This window comes from Nesoenas mayeri, assembly GCF_963082525.1.
Source record: "Nesoenas mayeri genome assembly, chromosome: 2".
NCBI lineage: Eukaryota > Metazoa > Chordata > Aves > Columbiformes > Columbidae > Nesoenas > Nesoenas mayeri.
The window spans coordinates 92,023,309-92,046,847 of record NC_137543.1 but is presented as its reverse complement, the minus strand read 5'-3'; the positions used below and the strand labels follow the sequence as shown (position 1 = coordinate 92,046,847).

General features: G+C 38.5%; 1 protein-coding gene across 1 annotated transcript; it reads left to right on the top strand.

Annotated features, from left to right (window-relative positions):
• Nucleotides 1–885: 885 nt before the first annotated feature.
• Nucleotides 886–19,256, top strand: BLOC1S5 (biogenesis of lysosomal organelles complex 1 subunit 5). Its single transcript, XM_080364290.1, has 5 exons — nt 886–1,200; nt 2,433–2,515; nt 4,694–4,823; nt 8,379–8,437; nt 17,195–19,256. Exons 1-5 carry the CDS (start codon nt 1,086–1,088, stop codon nt 17,372–17,374), a joined length of 567 nt encoding a protein of 188 aa, XP_080220416.1. The 5' UTR covers nt 886–1,085; the 3' UTR covers nt 17,375–19,256.
• The last annotated feature ends 4,283 nt before the right edge of the window (nt 19,257–23,539 follow it).

The following is a 23,539-nucleotide window of genomic DNA, read 5'->3' as shown; positions in this document are numbered from 1 at the left end:
GATTTCAGTGAACAGTTTCTGAGCTTTGATGATGTGACACGATTTAATCATAGGATCATTTTGTGACTGTCATAATAGCTTCATACAATTTAAAACATAAAAAGTTTGTTTTATTTTCCTCAGCCGGGCAATTGCTTTTACTTATAAAAGTTTTGCAGAATACAACATGGGCAGAACTAATTTCTGACAAAGAAATACTACTACTCCTGTGTTCTACTAATAAACCAGGAATTGTTCCAGCTGAAGTGGCTTTTTCCAGGTCATGACACTGTCGGTCGTAGCAGCTTTAGCTGAATTAGTGGTCCAGTTCTTCCTTCATTTACCACAGACACTAAACAGGGTCTGAACTGCAAGTACAAAGAATGTGTAAAAATATCTAAATAAATAAAACAATAGATGGAATGACCTAAAGGCAGATCAAACTGTTCTATTGAGTATGTGTAGCATGGGAAAACAAACAAAGAAACAAACCAGCAACAACACCACAAACAAATAGAACAACCCCCCCAACAAACAAACAAGCAAACACACAACACTAAAAGAAAGTCAATATATTGTAATTGGGGGGAAGGGGAGGGAGGGAAGTATGTTGAAAATACCCTGACACTGTCAAATGGTTTTAAAAGAAACCTATAGAGCTTTTAAGTACTTTTTGCCTTGTTTGTTTGTTAATAGTTACTAAAAAACTTCTGCTCTTAATTTTTGTAGACCACAAGTCCAACAGTGGCTATTCGCGTTCTCAACACCCAGAAGCAAACTGATTTATCTGAACGCTCATCTCTTCTGCTCAAACCAAACCCAGCAAGCAAGCCATCCCTGTTTTGTTTCGGCGGGGCTTTGTCTGCTCGGTTCGTTCGCGGGTTCGTTGTTTCCGCGGCCGTGTGAAAATCCTCCTGCCAGCGCAGCCCGGCGGGCGCCGCCGCGCCCGTCCCGTCCCGCCACCGTTACCGCAGCAACGGCCGCCGCCGCCGGGGCGGCGGGCGCGTCGCGATGACCTCACACCGAGGCGGCGGGGCGAGGCGGAAGTTCGGCGACCGGGGAAAGGCCCGTGCTGCCCGCGGGCCGCCGCCGGGGCGCTGGGCGCTATGAGCGAGGGTGGCCCCGCGTCCCCCCGCCGGAGCGGGGCGGCCCCGCCGCCCCCCAGCGACAGGAAGCGGGAGACGCTGGCGGCCGGATCCCCGATTCAGCCCATCATAAAGGGTGAGGAGCGGGACCGGCTCGGTAGCGAGTCCCTGCGGTGGCCGAGCCCAGGGTGCGCGGGCGGGGTGGGCGCTGAGGGGCTGCCGGGCCCGGGGGGAAGCGCGTCCCCTCAACGGGGCGGCGTGTCCCGGCCCAGACGGGCGGTGACGGGCCCCTCAGCCGCTCCCCGGCCCTCCGCGGCGCCACGAAGTGTGACGTGAGGCTCCTAAGAAGTTCAGCGGGCTTTATTTTAACCTATTTATTGGTTTGACACTCGAGTAGCTGCGTGGCCTTGTTTCGGGAAGCTGAGTCCTCGCCACTGGGAAACTCTTGTGCCTTGTTCACTTAAGCACCCGTGTTTTGCCCTAGTTAACCTGTACACAGGAGCGTTCGAACTTGGAAGTGGTTTAGCCTGTGCTTTGCTTACTGTAACCGTGTTGTTTCCCCAATTTGAAGTCATCGCTCAGCACTTTGTTTTTGGAATGGGGTGAGATTCAGGTTGCTGAAGAAATCCTCATGGGTGCAGCGGACAGGGAGAGCCACACGGCCGGAATAGACAGCTGGTGGCAGGAGAAAAAGTTGGACTGTTTTTCGGATGGTACTACCAGTTCAGCATCAGTTTAAAGTGCTTCTTTGAACTACAGTGTGTATTTCTTTAAATGCTATGCTATCAGATTGCTTTTAAATTGAGTAGGTTTGTTTTTTTTTTAATTTGTGATAGCCAAGACTATTTCATATGTATATTTATGTTGTTAATACTCTTCCTCAAGAGTAAGTTTTAAATCTTTGACCCTGGAATACAAAAAAAAAATGCTAAGAGGCTTCCTTGGTAGTGAGCTTTCTTCTTGTCTTTCACTGCAGAAAACTCCCATATCCTAAACTGTGAATCTCTGTTGAGCTGTAGCCTTTATTTCTGCTCTGCATCCAATTTTTACCACCATTAACAGTCAGATATGGAAGCTGTACTAAAGAGGACTGAAACACAGGGTGCTGAGAAACAGAGGAGAATGTTTCACAGAAAGGTGTCTATGGCACCTAAATCATTGTTTCATTGCATTTTATCTAAACCGCTAGATTACTGATTAGGTAGAGCAGCCTACAAATGTTATTGTGGTGCTCTTCTGATTTTGCATGTATTTAGTGAGCAGTAGTGCCTATTGCATTGCAAGTATGTCATGCTACCTGGTGTCGTTTGGCTTAGTGTATGTAGTGTGAGAGAGAAACTAAAAATCTGACTTTCATTAATCTTCTAGATGTTGGGGAAATCTATTCAAGACTACTGGATCACAGACCAGTAATTCAGGGAGAAATACGTTACTTTGTTAAAGAATTTGAAGTAAGTATTTGTATATTACTGGGTGCTGTAATTTTCAGAATCTGAGACCTTAAACAGTGTTAGCATCTTTTTAGAGATTATAATATGCAGGTAATTTTCCTCAGAAACACTTGATGTGTATTTCTTGCCAAAAATGACACACCTATGGTATATATCTACAACTCTAGTAAACAAGGCAGTAATTTAAGTCTTTTTATTTAAAAAGTTTTGAAGGGGTCACAGACTGTGAAAGTCTGGGAAGAATATTGATGTAGGAGAGTGATGTAATTCTAATGTCTTAGAGAAATCTAGTTGGTTTAAGGAAAATATTGTTGGCTGATACAGGTTCACATTTGACTAAGAAACTGCTTTCTGCCTTGGCTGGCATAGCTGTGATTTAATTTTGCTTCAACTTTTGTTTTGTGAAAGAAAATAATAGTTCTAGAAGAGAAGAGCAAGAATTTATGCAAAATGAGAAAATGATTAAAAATGGAATGAATGTTCTCTGATTGGCTGCAAATAAGGCTGAAGTACCGAAGGTGTAAAAGTGTTTATATCCAAATTTGCTTGGGAAGGGTAATATGGTTTCCACAAGATGGCAGCAGAAGTTTAGAAAAGTAGAATCTTGTGTCAACAAAAGGCTATTTCAAAGTAGATTTTCATTCTTACAGAAAGCGGAATTCAAAATCTTAACGTTAGTCCTGAAAATACAGTTATACCTCAAACTTGTAATGTGCAGAGCTGTTTTTTTATGAAAAATGACATTAAAATGTCTTCCCCCCACCCCATAGCTAATATTTCAAGCACGTCTCATTTGTCTCTGTACAAAAGAAGTATGTGAACTAAACTTTTCTATATAAGTTAGAGGATAGAGTAAATAATTTCACATGGTTTTTCATAGAAAGGAAAATTTTAAACTCAGACACAGAATTATAACTCATGTGTTTATAATTATAATTCATATATTTCTGTCATTGTACCCAAAATCTTGTTGTATTTCTTAGACAGATTTCATATATTAGATCTTCTTCTTTTTTTTTTTTTTTTTTTTTTTTTTTGGCAAAACCAGAGAATTATTTACATTTTTGCAACTTAGAATTTCTTCAAAAAAATACACACATTTCTAACTTTGAGACATCAGATATTTTTTAATTGTAGTAGGATGTAAGGTCCTTCTTTCAGTGATCAGCATCTAGTGAAGAATGTAGATTTGCATTCAAGGAAGCTGGGAACCTGTTTACTTAAGCAGCTTTACTTGTCTGTGCCTCTGTGAAGTTTTAAAATGGGGCGTGGTGATCCAGTTGCCCACTTCATGTGCTGAAGCATTTTTTTTATCATCTAGAATTGCATTATGATTAGTAACTTTCAGTGCAGGAATGCTTGTGTGTAATTGTACTCATAACTCTGAAGAAGGGGAAGGGGGCAGGCAGCAGCCTGCAGCAGATTTCAGAATTTTTTTCGTTATCTAAAGGAAAGTACAGGTGAAATTTAGAGTGGAAGTAGTGCCATAGCTTCAGAACAATAAAGCAAAGCTTGTTCTTCATGTAATTAATCATGATCAGCAGTGAGCCAGAAGAAGGGCTGCCTCTTTAGTCAGCTGTGTTATGTTGACTTCATTGCATTACTTCAGTAAAAATAATTTTACTTGCATTGTTTTAACTTCATACCATGCTATATCTGGAAGGTCAGACATCAAGCAAGCAAAATCACTGCTGTATTATTTATCTGTAACAGCTGAGTTACAAAATGTAATACTTTCAAGCTCTGTTTCTCTCTGTTGTTTTTGATATCCTGTAGATCAGGGCTGTCAAACTCATTTTCACTGGGCGCCACATCAGCCTCGCGGTTGCCTTCAAAGGTTGTCTGATGTGGCCCCTGGTGAAAATGAGTTTGGCATCACTGCTCTACATTGTGTGGAAAAATGTGCAGGTTTGTATAGATAATGTTTTCATTAGTAAATATTAACTTTTCTCACAAAGGCTAGAAGTGTCTTTCAAAGTATTACTGTATTTCGTTGTGAATAATTACTTTTTCACAAAACTAATTTTGTCAATTGTGCTAAATAAATAGAGTAACACTTTAATAGAAAACTGTTTAGTCTTTGAGTTAAAGATATCTGTTTATCAACTGGGAAACTATCTTATTTTGGAAAGTAGAGTTCCTTCTTAGCCACTCATTTTCTTTCATTTCTTCTGGCAGGAAAAACGGGGCCTCCGAGAACTACGAGTACTTGAAAATCTAAAGAACACAATCTTTGAAACAAATGAACACGTTCTTCCTAAGTGTGAGCAGGCCATGCCTGGCAATTTGAATGAAATATTCAAGAGATGTAAGCACATTGCTTCTTATTCTGGCTTTATAGCTTTAGCTGCCAAATTTATGCAGTTGAAACATGACAGTGTGTGGATTTTGTTATATTTTATGTTGAACATGTTGAATAAGTATTTAATTTCATATAACTTGTTTGTATGGCATCTGGCAGAATTACAAATGGTAGATAATGCTATGCACATAAAACAATGGAAGGAATATATCTGAAACTTAAAGTTTGGCTATGCAATTAATATGTATGTTCTAATGCCTTCTGAATGGAGTACTACCTGACTTTCTAATGGTCAGCTGTGCAATAGATCATTAGTAGTAAAGTCACAGAATGGTCAAGGTGGGAAGGGACCTCTGGAGGTCATTTTATCCAACATCACTGTGCAGGCAAGGGCAGATAGACCTAGTTGACCAGGGCTATGTTTGGTTGAGTTTTGAATATCTCTACTCATGGAGACTCCACAACCTCTCTGGGCAACCTATGCCAGTGTTTGACCACTCTCACTGGAAAAAAGTGTTTTCTTGTGTTCAGATAGATTCTCATGTGTTTCAGTTTGTACCTACTGCCTCTTGTCCTGTCAGTGAGCAGTGTAGTAAACATTCTGGGTCTCTCATCTTTATTCCCTTCAATCGGATATTTATTCACATTGATGAGATCCTGCCTGGGCCTTCTCTTCTCCAGGCTGAACAGTCTGACCCTCTCCTCATATGAGACATACTCTACTCCCTTAGTCATCCATGTGCTGGACTTACTCCAGTAAGTCCATCTCTTTCATTTACTGGGGACCCCAGAAGTGGACACGCTACCACAGGTGCAGCCTCACCAACACTGAGCAGAGAGGAGGAATCACCTCCCTTGACCTGTTGGCAGTGCTTTTCCTAATGCAGCCCAGGATGCTCTTGGCCACTTTGTTTTGCTGCAAGGCTATGTTATTGGTCACCAGTGTGTGTTTCTGCCTGGGATTATTTCTCCCCAGATGCAGGACTTGTCATTTCCCTGTGTTGAACTTCAAAAGATTCCTCTCAGCCCAATTCTCCAGTTGCTCAAGGACCCTCTGAAGGACAGCACAACCATATAATCTGTCAGTCACTCCTCCTGGTTTTGTATCGTCTGCAAACTTGCTAAGGACGCACTCTGCTCCAGCATCTGGGTCACTGATGAAGATGTTAAACAGTATCGACTGCAGTGCTGACATCTGGGGTAAACCACTGGTGACTTGCTTCCAACTTGACTTGGTGCTGCTGATCGCAGGTTCTAGGCTGGGCTGCTCAGCCAATTTTCAGTCCACCTCACTGTCCACTCACCTAATGCATACTTTGTTAGCTGGTCTATTGAGGGTGTTAGAGGAGACACTGTCAAAAGCCTTACTGAAACTGAGGTAAACAACATTGTCTGCTTTCCCCTCATCTGTCAGGCTAGTCACTGCATTGTAGAAGACCTGTTGGGCCAGTTAAGGATGTTTTCCCATCCATAAATTCATGCAGACTACTATTGATGACTTTATCCCCTTCATGTGTTTTGAAATGCTTCCGGAAGGATTTTTTCCATCACCTTTCCCAGGGTTGAGGTGGACTTATTGGCCAGTAGTTCCCTAGATCTTCCTTTCTGCCCTTCTTAAGGGTCGAAGTCCAGTCTTCAGGAACCTTTCCCAGTTGCGGTGATTTTTCAGAGAGAGGGAGAGAGAGAGTGGCCTTACAATGACATCAGGCAGCTCCCTCAGCACTCATGGATGCAACCTGTGAGGCCCTGTGGACTCAAATGTTTCCAGCTGGTTTAAGTGTTCCCTAAGCTCGTCCTCCTCCACCAAGGGTAAGTTGTCTTTGCTCCAAATTTTCCTTTCGTCTCAGGGGCCTGGGGTTCTTGAAGCCTGGTCTTTATGGTAGGGTCTAAGGAAAGGTGGCATTGAATACCTTGGCCTTTTCCATGTTCTTTGTCACCAGCTCTCCTGCCCCTTTCAGCAGAGGACCTGTATTTTCCCTAGTTTTCCTTTTGCTGTTCACGTACTTGTAGACTCCTTTCATGTTGCCCTTTGAATCCTTTGCCAGATCCAACTCCAGATCAGCCTTGACTTTTCTAACCCTGTCTCTGCATGATCATACAGCAACTCTATATTCCTCCTGGCTCACCTACCCATGCTTCCACCTCTTGTACACTTCCTTTTTAAGTTTCCATTCAGTTTGAAACTCCTTGTTCATCCATGCAGATCTCCTGTTCCCTCTGCTGATTACCTACTGGTTGGAATGGACCTTTCTTGAGCTTGGAGGAGGTGATCCTTGGAAAGGGTGCTATGTTTTTTTGTTTGGTTGGTTTTTGTTTTTTATTCACTCCCTGACCTGTCATTTCTAGTTTAAAGCCGTCCCTACTAGGCTGGCCAGCCTGTTGGCAAAGATACTTTTACCCTGTTTAATCAGGTAGATCCCATCTCTTCCAAGCAACCGTTGATGCTCAGAATGGGTTTCATGATTGTAGAAACTAGCCCCTGCTGCCAACACCAACTGTGCAACTAGCTTTTAACCCCAAAGATCCATCGAGTCCCCGTCACCAGGAAGGCTGAGGAGAACGTTACCTGGACCCCGATGTGCCTTTGACCGCTGCACCCAAATCCCTGTAGTCATTCCTGATATTTCACAGATCACCCTGAGTACCACTGGTGTCTACATGGAAGAACACCAGTCCAAGCCTTAGTAGCCTCTCTGCAACATCCTGGCAAGCCTCTCTAGATGACAGACAAATCACATGAACAGATGGGGAGCCTCCATCCTTTGCTGTAGGGAGTCTGCTATAACTGTCACTTGCAACTGTCTTCTAATGGTCCTGAGTGGCTCAGAGTCAGCCAGCAGAGATCTTCCAGTTCATGGTGCTCCCAGCTCCTGATCAGCTACAAGGGCTGCCTCCCGGTGTGAGAAATCACCAGCTTTAAGATGATGTACAGTATTTCTCAATACTGGGATGCATTAGTGGGAGAAATGTCTGCTTTGGGAAAATCAGTTTATTTAATTCTGCGTTAAGTGTTAAATAAGTTAGGAACTGTTTTCCTATGCAGGTTTTTTTTTCCTGTTTCCATTGACAAATTTTCCTAGGCTTAGTCTCACAAGAGAAGAGACTGGCACCATCATAAAGATGTTCTTCGTGTATATCATTTATACTAAATCACTTCTTACATTTGATAGGGAAAAAATAAGAAAAAAACTCAACTGAACATAGAGCCTGGTCACCTGTTTCTGCTTAGTGATTTGAGGGTTTTTTCCTGTCTTCTGAGGTGCTGAGTAGTACACTCTAGCTCATCAGCAACACTAAGGAGTATGGGCACAAGAGGACATAGCTGCCTTTCTTTTTTTGGCTTCTAGAATGCACAAGAGTTGAACTTGGTGTTATGCCCTCATGCAGTTATCAGTGTAAAGCATTTCCAGCAAATACTGACAAATCTTTTTTGTGCAGAGTTAAGTGACACAGTGGAATATAGTCTTTGACTTGCAACTGCCTCATGTCTTTTAAATCCCTTTCAGGCAAGTTTCTTTGATTTAGAACAACAGACTGATGTACTGCAATTTGTTATTTCAGTGCAAGCTGCCAATGAAATGATGCATAGACTCCAAGAGAGGGAGCATGAAGAGAGGAAGGTAAAGGATGGATGGCTAGATTCTTATAATGGGATCTAACTAAGAGTCTTGTGCTTCTACAGCAAGTCTATCTGCCTTCAGTACACCAAAACTTAAAAGTATATTTTATATACTTGCAGTAAAATTTCTTTTGGGGTGATTTCTGCACTTACAAAATGCATACTGCAGCACCATATATGTATTCAACTGCAGAGTTAAGGGATTGCTAGCTCTTCCTATAATCTCCTGGTGTATGGAAACTATTTTTTTCTATTTCCTTTGCTTTATTTTCCCTCCAAGCTCAGACTATAATATTTGTCACAAAAAGGGAAAGCTTCAGTATAAAAAAATTATTTTCTGTGGAACAAAAAGCACCTACTAACCTACCAGAATGGAAATGTAAATCTTTCCTAGTTAGCTAAGAACATTGACCATACTATATATATTGCTTGCTGAAAAGGAAGTGTGTTTTTCACTTGTGGATGGGTTATTTAATGAAGGACTATATTACAGGAACATGTGAATCACTGGAATCTTTTCAGTTGGCTACACTTTGCTCATTTGAAATACATGTGTTCTGAATCTAAAATTTGGAAAATTATATAAGAAATTATGTTTTCCCATTACTCCTTCATGATTGTGTTCCTGTGTTATCTTTTGACTTGCAAAATGTTATTTATAATCATTTAGTTCAGAAAAACCAAAGACATTTCTGTGGCCATCATGCGAAACAGGCTGCCCATTGATTTATGTAAGCCGATAGTCATGTTTTTCTTTCCTTTTAGTAATCGATGAAGATGGGCAGTCCAGTTGCCATTGAATACTGGTACTGTGCAAATAGCATGCTGCTGAACCCTGACAAAGTTTGCTTTTGTCTAACACTAGCATAGATATTGGTAGAGAAGTTAAATAGGAAATTCTTATAGTTCTGCCACCGTTTGAATTATAACTTATAAAATGAACACTCAATAAGAATTGTAACTATTCTTTTTTTTTAAATATTAGCTGTATATTTCCACTCTTTGGGGTTTTTTTAATATGCAGTGGAGGAATACTAAGAGATATTCAGGATTTGTAGCATTTCTTTAAGCTTGTATAGTAAAACTTCTTGGCTTGAAACTTTCCAAATGTGAGTCAGAACAGGTAGGTAACTTTTTTTGAATTATAGAAATTATAGATATGAATTGTCATGATAGTGGAGCCACTTGAGGATAAATACTTTTTCCTTTCTAAAATCATGTGTTATGAAAAAATTATGGGGTACCACTATCTTGGTAAGATCTAGTATCAAGTGATTAGTGTGAGCAGCCCTCAGTGAAATGAATTCAGTCTCTGCTGAATAGAATGAGGTTTAAGATTATTTGTTTTACTAATTCTTTCTTACTTTGCAGTTCCTTTCAGCTGCTAGTATCAGCCAAGTAACAAAAGGGAAATGACGTTGTCCCTACAATATTCTCACTGATGGTGTAAAGTAATTTGAGATTACAGGAGTGTCAGTGTAAGAAGTGTTCTTGGAATCCCCTGTCTCATTGACTAGTCTGCCCATCCAGATCAGTGATATTTACTTAGTAGTTCAAGCTGTGGATTACTTTAAGCTTGTGGGAGAAACTAGAGAAGACTTAAAGAAATATTGTAAACATGGTTTTGTATACTAGGTGGGTTTTTATGTTTGTTTGTTTGTTTTTTTACTTTAAATATTTTTATGTAGAAGGATACAGACTTATACTGGAAGCTACCTAACACTTGTCATATGGTCCTACCTCTGAATTGCCTGTGGCATGAACTAGTATGGTAGCATTTCTCAAAGCCTGTGTCTGCCTCAAGTGGTGTTTTTTTTGGTTTGGGTTCTGATGTGTGTTTGGTTTTTCTTTGTGTTTTTTAGTTTCAGGAAAAATAGCCCAAGTAATACTAAGAACAACATTTACTGAAAGCCTTTATGATTTTACAAATGTTAAGTTCTTGCATAACCAACGACAATAAAACAGGGATATAAATAAATGCAACCAATTCATGTGAATCTGTCCTATATACAAGGTGGCTTTACTTTCTTGCAAGTTCAAGCAGTATGTGCTATTGAGTGAAAAAATAGTTTCATAAGCAGATTAGATTTTTTCCAAATAACTAATGTCTGAACTTAGATGTTGGTATAAAAGGAATACGAAAGATGTCACTGCCAAAATATGTAAACTTGCTAACACACCAAAGGGAATCCCCAGGACAGGAATTAATAAGGCAATAGCTATGTTTGTAATTTAGACAAGCTTTGATTTATATCTAAACCAAATTATGAAACTTTAAATCAAAACTTATTTCATCTTTTTATATGAAGATGAAAGCTGAAAATGTAATAATGTCTAAATAACTTAGAAAACAACTACTCATAAATGTAATAGGCATTGTTATGAACACAGTTTAGTTAGAATTTCCCAAACTCTTGTATTTATGTAGTTATACTAAAAGACAGTGAGGCCAAGTATTCAGGTAGTGTGTGAAAAGTGAAGTTTAGCAGCTTGCTATGGCTTGCGTTTGGTTGGGTGACTGCAGGAACTTGCAGTAGAACAACTAAAATGCTCTTTGGAGAAGCGGAATTGCTGGAAGAATGGGTAACCAGCAGTCAAAGGCAGGCAAAAGCTCTATCAGTGAGGTCCAGAGCTGGAAACTCTATTGGAGGATAGAGCTGGAGTTCTAAGAATGTTTGGGGGTGAGGAGATGATTCTCTGATTAAACAAACAAACAAATTATCCAAATTTTGTCAGATTAACAGTCATGGAGAAATATCATTTGTACTACCTTGGTGATCTTTTCAGGTGGGGTAAATTTGTTTTGTTTTCTGTGCAGTAGATGATAGTAAATGCCAGTCAGTAACACGATAAAAGCCTAAAGCATAATATACTGTTGCTGACAGTTTAACCATTTTTTGGTTCAAATAGAAATCTACAGCATGGCAAGAAGTGTTGGATTGTTTAATGCTTAAAACATTATAATTTATAGGTAATTTCCTTTGTCCTGATACTATGAATTGCCTCAGGCTTCCTCTTGGTTCAGGTACATCTGTCTACACACTTTAGTTCATTCAGCAATTTTCCTACATTACAAAGGTTTTACCTAAGAATAAAATGTGGTGTTCTGAAGCCTGGGTGTGGTATCATAATACTGGCTTCTGTTCTGTTATCTTGCATTGCTTTAGTTATAAAATTAAATACCAAAATAACTTTTTAGACACTTCTTGAGTGTCTGAGGAGACCAGTGGAAACTTACATGTTTTCTGAGGTGCCTGTGTTTGGTTGATTAGGTGCTATTTCTAAATTATAATTAAGGCTGTTTGAAGAGACTTCTGTCTGTTTGGCTGGGGTTTTACTTATTTTACAGATTTGTTTGCTTGTTTTAGCAGTCATTTGAGATGACAAAAGGTAGGAATTAAAATTAGGCTATCCTCTGAAAAATTGTTCTATGAAAGTATACTGATTTTCATGTTTGCATGTGCTGTTCTTAGTGATATTTTGTTAGTCTACAGGTTTCAGTTTCTCTAGTTAGCAGCCCTGGAAACAGAAGAATGAAAAACAGCAACAACAAAAAACTTACACACACATCCCAAAAAACCAAGCCAAAACAAAAAACTGAAAACCAAAACCACAAATTCACCTGTTTCTGGTTTTTGAGTCATTGCTCTGTTTCCCATAAAATATGACAGGGTCTTATATTAATTTTTGCTCCAAAAGATGCTTTAGGGCTTATTTTCAGAGGGTGTCTTATTTTTCCATGAACAACAGTCAGTGTTTATTCTTGAACAAAAAATCAACATTTATTCAAATACAGTCATGTCATCACATTCTGGAACATCATCATAACTCTCCAAACCTTGAATTCCATCATGAATTTCTTGTGACTCTTATTTCCTTTAGAACCATTGGCACCTCTTGTCCTTGTAGCCTGCTCATAGCACATTGGCAACTGTCAGTTGTCTATCAGGTGTCATCTTTTCTTGGTGAAGGGTCTGTCTGTCCTGTTGCATTCTATTGCCAATTAATTTTACTTTTTTACACGTACAGCTGCCTGGACACTATTTAAATGGATTTTTTTTTTAATGAACTGTAGCTAGGGCTTATTTTTGGAGTAGGGCTTATATTTTGAGCCTTGTCAAAAAACCTGAAAAATTATGCTAGGGCATATTTTTGAGGTAGGGAAAGAGAGTACCAGCAATGAAAAATTTGTGATTAGTTTTCATCAATTTGCAAATCGTATAAATCTTTATTTCATTTTAAGTTTTTTTCTGACTCTGCATGGGCCAGAGTTTATTTCAATTTATATTTTACAAAGTTGGGTTGCACTTGCAAAGTTACAAGTTTAAAAACAATGAAAATCAACACTGAATTACTGTTCACCCAAATGTGGTGGGGTTTTGTTGTTTGTTTGTTTTTAAAGGAAAAAAATTAATTGCTTTCTCATGCAAATGTACTTTCATTTTCAAACATGCAGGAATTATTTCCTTTTTAATTACAATAAAGAAGTATTCCTTTCAACAGATCTGAAGTTATTTATTACTACTGCAAGTGGACTTCAGAAAAAGCATTCACTGAGGTGATACAGATCTCTAGAAATTGATTGTTCTTAATGTTGTCATACTTGTGTCAGCAAGCTGTAGGAGATACCAACAGCCTTAATTTTTTGTTCCAATTTTCAGTTCATATTTACCAAGAGAAGGTATATATTTCAAAGATTGCTCCTCTTAAATGATGTTCACATGCTTTTTTCTACTCAGCATGAGTTTAAGTGTGCAGTGGATTAATGCTTTATAACTAGGGATCCTAATGCTTAAGATAGCAGCACCAATTTGTATTAATGTTTAAACTGATTGAGGTTATTTCTTTGGTTTTAAGTAGTCAGACCTTGATGAGTGAGAAATTTGATATGATATTTGAAAGCTTCCTAAATAACAAATCAATGGAAAATAACCTGATGTTCTGTTGTCTTAAAATGAAGATGTTATTTTCCTCACTTTTATGCAATCACCCTGGATATTAATTTGCCAGGCACACTATCAAATTCTATGTGTATTGTTTTCTGGAAAACAAATTTTTGGAAATTATGAATTTATAGTATAAATTACACTCAGTATTGTCTCTACAGATCACTACTATACGTAATTATGCTGACTTTTGAAAATTGCTTTTTGAGAGCAACTTTTGATTAACCAACACAAATATATGCCAAGATGTCTATACATCTTGAAAAACTTTGGATTTTAAACATTTTTTCATTACTGTCAGTGGCATATTTAACAAGAGAGATTGTTTATCTACATGTGTGGACCTCTGTGTTTTCTAGCTCTGCTACAGCTGCAACTACAGTTAGGGCACAGTATTTTTTGCATAGCGTCTTGATTTTGTTAGGTTTTTTCCTCCTGTGTGATAAAGCAATGAAGTTAATAGCACTGGGGGTGAAGAGGATGTGGTAGGAGTAGGGAGCATCGTGGTCAGAAAGCACAATATAGGGCAAACCTGAAGGGTACTTGCAGAGCTGAGTCATTACCCTGCATTGTGAAAGCCATTTTTCTATTCTGAGAAACTGAATCTTTTTGTGGCTGGAGCGCTAGGTGCCAGTGTCCTTGTGTGGGAGCTTGGGTCCTCAAGAGACTGTTAGTGATGTTCTGCTAAGCAAAAGGCTGTACCACAGTAGCAGCTGTTACGAGGCACTGGAGAAGACTTGGATGGGGGAAACCTTTTGGCACCTTTGCTCCAGGGGTGGTATCTGTTGTAGCTTGGGTCTTGCAGTTGGATGTGGGCATAGGAGGAACCTGTCTTTGGTCAGGATTTCTCTCTCGTATTGTTCTGTGATGCCTAATGAGACTGAAGTGCCCATTGAAGTTTATCCCACAGCAATAGCATCCACAGGTCTCTCCCTCATGGATTCTTAACTTCTAATAAGAAGCAACTTTACACTGTAACATATGCTTTGGCGGAATGGTCTGTATCCTAAGGCACGCATCCATTAAGAATGACACTTCATTATTTTTGCTGTTCATGCAGCTATTCAGCTGGTAGGAACAGGAATATTGGTTTCAAGATGATGACTTGTCTTGCACACACAAACATAGCCACTCGTCAGCTGTCAATGTCAATGATCTGGAGGTGCTGCTGGGAACAGCTGGGTTTGAATTTTTCTAGGAAGGAGGGAGGTGCAGTGCCCTAGGTTTGCACTGAGCTTCTACAGTGGGGCTTTCCAAAGCGTTACCAGGATGGGGGAGTGAAAACAGTATTCAAATCCTTGGTGTCTTGTACTTGGTTTTCTTGTCACTCCTACTTGTTTGCTCTAGCATATCTTAATTTTATTTTTCTAATTTCTAAAGTGTTTATTAATATCTGCAACTTTTTACTTTTGTTCAAGGTGTAAATTGCAATTATTTGGAGTTACTTTATTTCCAGTAAGTCTTACTCTATAGACTTAGTTACTATTTAAGTGGAATGCTGCTCGCCTTTTTGTATTTAAAGAGTAAGTACTTAGAGCAATTGCTTCTCACTACTCAACTGTTTTCACGTTTATTTAGGCATAGATTAGGCAATATACATAGCCTGGCTGTTAATATCCCTTTAATTCACCACGTTCCTTCTCCTGTGCCACAGCAAGCTAAAGACTGAGCAGGGGGAGGCAAGAGGTATTTTGAGAGAAGAAAGGAGTTAGACTGCAGACTTTAGATAAACTAAACTTTGCTATCTCATGTTCTAGAAGTGTCTTTGGTTGTTTTACCAGGTAAATAATTTAAATCCTGGTGTAAAAATGGTGCAGTGGAAAATGAAAATAGAAAGTAGTAACATGAGTTCCATGTTCCTTGCAAACTGTTCATGTTGTGAGGGCCATGAGTTAGTCCAGCTGAAGTGTGGTTTGGGTAGCTGCTGTCTCATCCTGTCAAAAAATGTGTGTTACAATGTACAGAAAATGCTGCATGGCCAAAATAGTGTCTTTAACCCACCATATGTGATCTTACAGAGCAGCGCTGACAGAGTGTTGAAGAATACATAAATGGGTTTCCATTGCCTTGAGTTGACAAAAATGGCAGATGTCTATTAAAGGTGTATGATAATATTTGTTCCTACACAGAAATACTGTACATAGAAAATAGTCATTGCTGATGTTTTAAAAAAGGGGGGGGGGGGGGGAATAAAAAATTAATCCTCTCTTCTGCTGGAAGATGGAACAACTATAAGAACAATTGCCTAGATTTATTGTGACTTCAGCATCTATAATAGGAGGAGGCCAGACTGTTGATACTGTGTGCAAGGAATCCACAAAAGTATGTTTCATTTTGACATGTATATTCAATGTATGTATGCTGTCTCTTTCTAGATAGCTAGATTTCTTTTTTCAAGATCAGAGAGTGAAGGAAATCAGACTTACTAGAAGCCAAGCAGTATGAAAATATGAAGGGAAAAATAACATGTTTATAAAGGAAGACAATCACAGTGAGAGCTAGCTGGCTAAAGCAGAAACACTAACTGCTGGTTTCAAAACATAGAATATCTATGTCATTATATTCTATTTCATTCTTTCCTTTTTGTATTAAAGGCTTTTCATCAAGACTAGTATCTGATGACTATGCTGAATCTAAGCATTGTGGTAAAATAGAAGTGAGGTTTGTTTCTAGTTTTAAAAATGTGTTCAAGAATGTAGAAAACAATTTATTTCAACAAACAAGACATTCAAGGGGAAAGTAGCGAATATCAATAAAAGAGGAACAATGTGTTGCAGGATTGACTGACATATAAGTTATAGGAGTTTTATTGACTATCATAATTTGATTTGAAACATAGAAGCATTCTGTTTGCATGTACTCGACATGAAATCTCAGGTGTTGTCTTGAGTGTTGAAGTGGATCCTTTAGTCTCTTTAGTATTTAGTCCTAAATACTAGACATACATAACTCTCAAATTTTTTTTTCTAGCACTCACAACTATGAAATATAGTGGGCCTGGTGTTTTCCTTGTAACTCAGACTGTGTAATGCTTCCAGTGCATTTTTGTCATATATAACACAGGCCTGCCCGTACTCCTTGTACTAGATGCAGATTGTCGGTTCTTTAAGACTACTTAACCAGAAATTAGCTGTATTTTATTAAAGTTATTTTTTCTTTTGGTTACTTTCAGTACAGTGGACTCTGAGTCTCTTCATGACAGTAGGCGGCTTCTTTCTGTGTGAACACAAGAAAGGCAGGAAAAAAATTTAAGAGAAAAAATAAATTAAAAAGCAGTGTCCATTTGCTGATTGTTTTTCCCTCCCCCTCCCATAACTAAGGGGCTAAAAACACTGAATACCTGAAATCAGAAGTTCATTTTGAAAGAAAATGTTTGTGTTATAATATGGATTTGTATCAGCTACTTACAATACTTTGAACATTGTCAGTAATCAGAGGAGCAAATAATAGAAGAAATGATCTTTAGAAACTAACAGAAGCGAACTAAGTGAGGTAGTAACGTTTAAGTGTCTTTTTACTTATTTATTTATTTATTTAGAAAATTATTTATCTAGGAAAACCATTGTTACTGGTGCTATCACGTTAATAGTATCATAGATATTTTATCATTTGTTTTGGATGGAGTATGCTTTATAAAATTCAGTGTTTTCTTTTTAATTTCACCTTTTTGTATGTTTTCTTGCTTGTTTCACTTTCCTCTACTGAACTTAAAAGTCCAGTTTCTCTGATACCATAACATTGTATAGCTCTCATTAAACCCTCTGGTTTTGTATGGAAATGATTCTTAAAACTTTACCTTTTCATCCTTGCAGCTGGAGGCGGACAAGCTGATGGCTCGTGAAGAGAAGCGCGCAGCCCACTGGGAGGAGTTCATGAAAGAACAACAAAACAAACGAGCCGAGGTGGATGAGGAGCACAGAAAAGCTATGGAGCGCCTCAAAGAGCAGTATTCTGAGATGGAGAAGGAACTGGCCAAATACATTTCTTTTTAAGACCTTTCTTTTTTAATAATGCTGGGTTTGTGCCAATACTCTGTTGCTTCTGACTTGAATTGAGATTCTTTTGGAAAGCTGAAACAAAGAAGAAAAAAGGAGAATTTCCTCTACAGATTTAGTATGGGAAGAAAAGTTTTGCATACTTTCAACTTAAGTGCCTCCCTATGCTTGTTTCGTTCAGGGCAAGTGGAATGCCAGTATTTCTTCATTTGTTGAAAGGTGGGACTGGAAATTACCTTGTGTGACTACATCAGCTCAGGGAGTTGCAAACTGGAATTCTCTTCCATTGTATCATTTGGGAAAACAGAGACTAATGTAACGTTAGCTATCCCAGTGTACAGCCACAGCCCTTTCCCAAAAAGTCGGTGTAAAAGTTTCCAGCCACTTGGAAAACTGCAACTCCCATTCATAGATTTCAGGAAAACCAACTTGTTTTATGGAATACTTTACTTTGAAGCTTCAGCAATGAAAGGTCTCTACAGACTTTCAAATCCAGTTGTAATTCCGACTTTTGGGTTGAGAGTTGGAGTTGAGATCTAAATGGTTTTTGCTAACATAGAAATGGCTAAATGAGCTTGGACAACAACTTGCATTTATTTTCTTGCCCTGTAAATGTCTTGGACCTCTCTTTTTAAGCTTCACTGTTCTAAGCAAAGCCAAAACAAACTCAAGAGTAATCATGAGAAGCATATCAGGCTTTGTATTAGCTTCGTAGCTAGTACAGTATTTACCTTAAATATTTGACATGCTGTTGGTTTACTTAGGATAAGCTTGTCAGAGCTTTATAGGGCAGGTGAGGAAAGATTTTTGTTTCTTTGTCAGCATAACAAGTGAGCAGATTAGTGGTAAAATGCCTGTAGTACTGATCTGTTTTCTTACTAACTGTTACTCCTAACGGGGTATGGAAGCTCCTGTATTGCTTTCCTTTATTTACAACTTGCAGTTAACACCAACGTAACTGAAGAAGTTAACTTAACCAGCTCATTAACCAAGCAAAATGAGACACAGTACCTTAATGAAATTTGCTGCAAGCTAACTGGTACTACAGGAAATATCTTTCCATAATTTAACTGGTGTCCAATATAGAATGGAAACAGGTAAAAATAAACAGAGTTTGCGCTTTACCTGTCTTGCAACAGTAATATGCCAACAGTGGCTGCTTGTCTGAGTCTATGGCTTGGTGTCAAGGCTCCGTTCCTGGCAGCACGTTGATAGTGTGATTAAAGTTAGTAGACGAGGTGGAATAAGTATTTGAGATTTCTTTCAATAACACTGAATTCTTGCCAAGCTGCTCTGCCCACTACTGTAGGCCAAACAGCTTCATCAATCATCATGCTGTATCTGGATTGAAAAGAGGATTTGCCGACACTGGGGCACGCTGGAATGCTGTTTATTCTCTGCTGTGGATGGAAAAAATGTAGATGTCTCAAAAGTATCCCACACATGAAAAATAGGAAAGCCTCTTGTAGAACAACCTCTGTTTGAATAGAAGGTGACCTCTGTAATATTTTTCAGCTTATGTACCCATGATGAATGTGGTAACTAAGCTCAGACTTTAATTTAAAAAGAAAAAGTTAGTTCTTGCCCGTCTTTAGAACTGGGTCTGGAATAGTTTTGATTGTTTTGAGCACTGCGTGAAGATGGCTTCTATCTTACCAGACTATTTGATGTATATGCGCTCAAAGCCCGAATATCTTTATAACAAAATGCATTTAACTGCATACTGAATTATTTTTTACTTTTGCACTGATAACTTTTATTAAGATATCTAATTAACTGTGCACTGGAGCTGTAAATTTTAGTCTTTCATCAGTTTGAGGGCTCTTAAGCAATGATACAAGTGTTGCAAGTTGGATATTCACTGGAAAATAAAGCTGTATTTCCAAAATTGTCTGGGGTGTGTGCTCCTGATTCTTTGAAAAGCTGCTAAATATTAACGCTGAAAAAGTGTTTCTATGCTGAAGAGCCTTTGAAAACTCTTTTCTGCATAGTCTGTGTCTGCTTGTTGTCCTACTCTTATTCATCGTGGGGACTGCCTGAAAACCATCCATTGCTAAATTATTTTATTCAGTGACTTTCACTTTTTTCATATGATGCACTGTAGGTTTTAAGGTACTTGGAAATGCTTAATTGTCTGTGAAGCAACTTCCCAACTTTGCAAGAAAACCTATTCTGTCCAAATGCCTAAGGGAAAACAAACAAAGAAACAAAACCAAACACTAATAGTTTAAAAGTTGGGTTCATGTCATTGGTGCATGAAGGGAGTGTTTTACTTTATACTTGCAATATTTACATGACTGAATTTCATCGTTTTAAAAACCTTGAGATGTATGTAATCCCTGTTAAACTCAATGGAAGTTTGCATTGGATTCCAACAGGAGCTAGAAAAGGGTCTTCAACACTTAAGTCAGCTTCTGGTGTGGCAAGTGAGTTTTACAAATCTGTCTTTGTACCAGACTATGCATAGAACTTTTTGCTTAACTATTAGTGTGCTGTTTATTGTACTGGAAGTGGATTTGGATGTCCTGTAATCACTGGAATAGTTTCTTAGTCTTTCTATTCTAATGAATACGTAGCAAGAAACTGTTATCTTCCTTGGAACTGCTATATAAAATCTTCAGCTGAATTTAGAAGTAATAACAAACTGAGGAACTAAAGAAATAGTTAATGTTTTGTTTTGTTTTTAACTGCCTTGTTTTAACAATGGACATATATGTTGTTCTCCTTGGAATCTTTTATATCTAATGCCTATCAGATTTTTTTAATCTTAGCAGAGAGATGGCTGATGCATTCGCTCTTACTCTGTTTCTTTCTCTCCCGATGCTAGGTAATACTTTTTATAGAAAAATTCCTTAATTAGAGCTGGAGCATTTCATTTTCTGATATTTTAATTTATGGCTGGTTAAATCTTTCCTCAAAAACTGTGGATTTTTTTTCGGTAGTCAAATACCAAGTATGTAGCATAATCAGGCAATAAATTGAATAATGTATAGCTCACTCCTGAGCTGAAAAGCTTCCCATCTCAAGCCCGTGGATATTGAGATTTACAAATGCTCGCCGGTAGGTGTCAGTGGAAGCCTGAGAAGGAAAGTTAGAAATTCTGCCCGTCTGGTTTTACGTGAGCTACAGAATGTAAATGCTTATGTTCAGTTGTAATACAGTATTTTGTACATTTTTGTGGATGAAACCACATGCTTTTAAATAGAAGATGACACTAATCAGCAGCATTTTGCCCCATTAGTTCTCAAAAAATCTTATAACCAGTCACTCTTAGAATTATTTATGGAAGGTCTGCTGATCTGAGCAATGTCATTCACAATATTTATGTGTTCTAGTTAAGATTTATTATAATCTGAAGTTATACTCGATGACAGAGATTAAAACCTTCAAGAGCTGCATTGTACTGCTGTTCAGTTTGGCGGATCAGGTTTTCTGAAGGTCTGAGGCAAAAGTCTGTGCTTGTTAATACAGATTGTACCATAATAAAAAAAAAAATGTGAACAAAATTATCATGCCATGCACTTTTAAATAGGCCCGTTATTTTAATTGTTTATAGTTAAATGAACTTCTCAAAGTAGTAAAGAAGCAGAATACTCAGTGCTGCTGGTCTGCCGTTTACTCTGTATGTCAAGATACAGCAGAATCTGCAGGAAGATGGGAGTGCAGCTGCTGCAGTAGGATTTTAATGAATAACACAACTTCCTAAATAGTTTAGTCATAAGATTATTCAGAAATTCCAAATAACGTAGACGCTTAAGCGTTTTTGACTTCTCCCTTCTCTTGTGAATCTCTTTTTGGGCAATTAATGGAGTTTTATAAGGGTTGAAAGAAATATTTTAGAAGTTCGTCTCTCCCCATATGTATCTTCCCGTTCTGAAGAGTGTCTAGCATTGTGTTTGCAGTTTTCTGTATCATAATGAGCAAAGTAGGAACACATTTATTCAAGACAGTGGTGAGCATTAGAAAAAAGATGGGCTTGCAGAAGTCCTGGTAGGGCTTAAAGCTGTAGCTTTGAAAATCCAGGGCTCAGATTTGTGCTTCCTAACTAGCAATCTAGTAGAGCCATCCACCTAGGTTTCAAATGGCTGCTTTAAATGCTTTGTCTGGACCAAATCAGAACCTGGCTGGTTCAGATTTTATTCACGGTCTATAAAATGATTCTAAATAAAAAAGCTGACCCTTTCAGTATGAACTTTCAAGACGATTGCACCGAAGGAGGGATAATACTGTATTTTAAAACTCTAGTTTAAAATAATATCTTACATTATCTCAGTCTTCTCTGCTAATGACTCACTGGGTGGATACAAGGAGACCTGCAACTGAGTATCATTGTGTTTTTTAAGACGTTGCATTTAACTTGGTGTAATGGAATTTAGTGAGAACCCAAGCACTATTTATGGCTTTCACTTGTTACTCATTACTAACATTTTGTGATGCATATAACCTATAAATTTATCCAGCGTTTCATGACATATGGACCCTATATTCTGTAACCAGGAGAAAAATAACCTTTGTTCTTGCCACAGCAAACACTGCAGGACCTGGAGAAGAAGTTTTAGTTGTTTTGAGTTAATTGTAAAACATTTGCAAAGCTTGTAGGGTGGTACCTAGCCAGTGCTCTCCCACACTAGGATATGCAAAAATGCCACTTGCTGTAATGTGTTCTAGAATATGCAAGAGCACTTTTCAGTAGCTGTAGCTTCGGGAAATTTAGTTTCGGATTGCTTGAGGTCATAGGAAATCCTTTATGAGTGGACCCAAGTTTGTCCTTTCCAGATGTTTTTAGCCCTCATTAAATAAATTCCCGTTCCTGAAAATCCCCTCTCCAGATGGTTCTAAATCTGTTCCAATATTTACTATGTCACCTAGAAAGTTTCTAAGCTGAGTTACATAAATAGGAAATACTGTGCATCCATCCAACGTATAGATTTGAAAGAAAATTGAGCATAATTAAGAACATATTTACTAAGCAATGTTAAAAAGTGTAAAGTAGAAGTACAGTAGTACACCTAGATAGCAGTTGGGTTTCAAACAACTAATTAGCACTTGGAATCCTAAGGAGCAATTATCCTTTAAACTATCAAAGCCTAAATGGTTCAAATTTTTTTTCAGAATAAGCAGCTCACAATATATCACAAGAGTGGAAAACAGGAAGCACTCACAGGTATCAGGACTTAGATATTTGTGTCCTGAGCAAGTTTAGAGGTGCTCATTGTATTAGGTAAATTTATTGAATGCATTGCCTAGGACACCTCCAGTGCAGAATACAAACACTGCACAGATACCTAGTGTAGAACAGGACCTTCCTCTCATTTTGTGTAAGGCTTTTTGCATATCTCTGTGTCCAGAAGTGGGCACAAGGACCGGCTGCCATTTCTGGTTTAAAACCCCACTCTACATCCTGCACACCACCACTCCCTCCTGGGGTGACCAGGATGGAATTTTCTTGTGGCTGTGATTTGCAGGAGGTCCAGCAAATGCAATCTACTTTGAAACATCTGTGAGCAGATAGAATTTTGTGTAATGAGGCTTGTTTGATTATGGGCTTTTTTTGTTTCCTAGCCATGTGTTGAAGTAGGGAGGATATGGGTGGTGCAGCCCACCACATCAGGTTGCTGTAGGATGGTGGTTGGCATTTGTCACTGAGGTGGCAGTCGCCATCACCACAGGATCACAAAATGCAAAATCTTTCTTGAGTTTGTATGGTTTTAGAGGACACAAGATCTAGAGAAGTATGTCCTGGTCAAACTGGAGCATGAAAAGTCACAGCAGAGTTTCTGTACGCTGCCCATTTGTTCTTTGCAGCCCCTCCTGAAGAAGAAATAGTAGTTCCCTCTTTACTCTTTTTTTCAGGGTAAGTTTTACTTTTTATCCAAACTTAAATTGAAATTCAAAAACTGAGTTTAACTTTTGCCATTATCTTCATTCAAAATAGAGTGAGTGGCTCCAACCGAGCCTCTGGTGTTAAATGGTTTCGGTGCTGATTATATTTTGCTTGTTGGCACAGAACTGGACTAAGACCACATACCTCCTCAAAGAGGTTATCCAGCAGCTATTGTATTAGTGCTACTGTAGGTCATTGCCTCAGCGTGCTCCCTTTGAAATGGCTGCCACAAAGAGAAACTTTAGCTGAAAACTATTTCCAAATAATTTTCACACGGT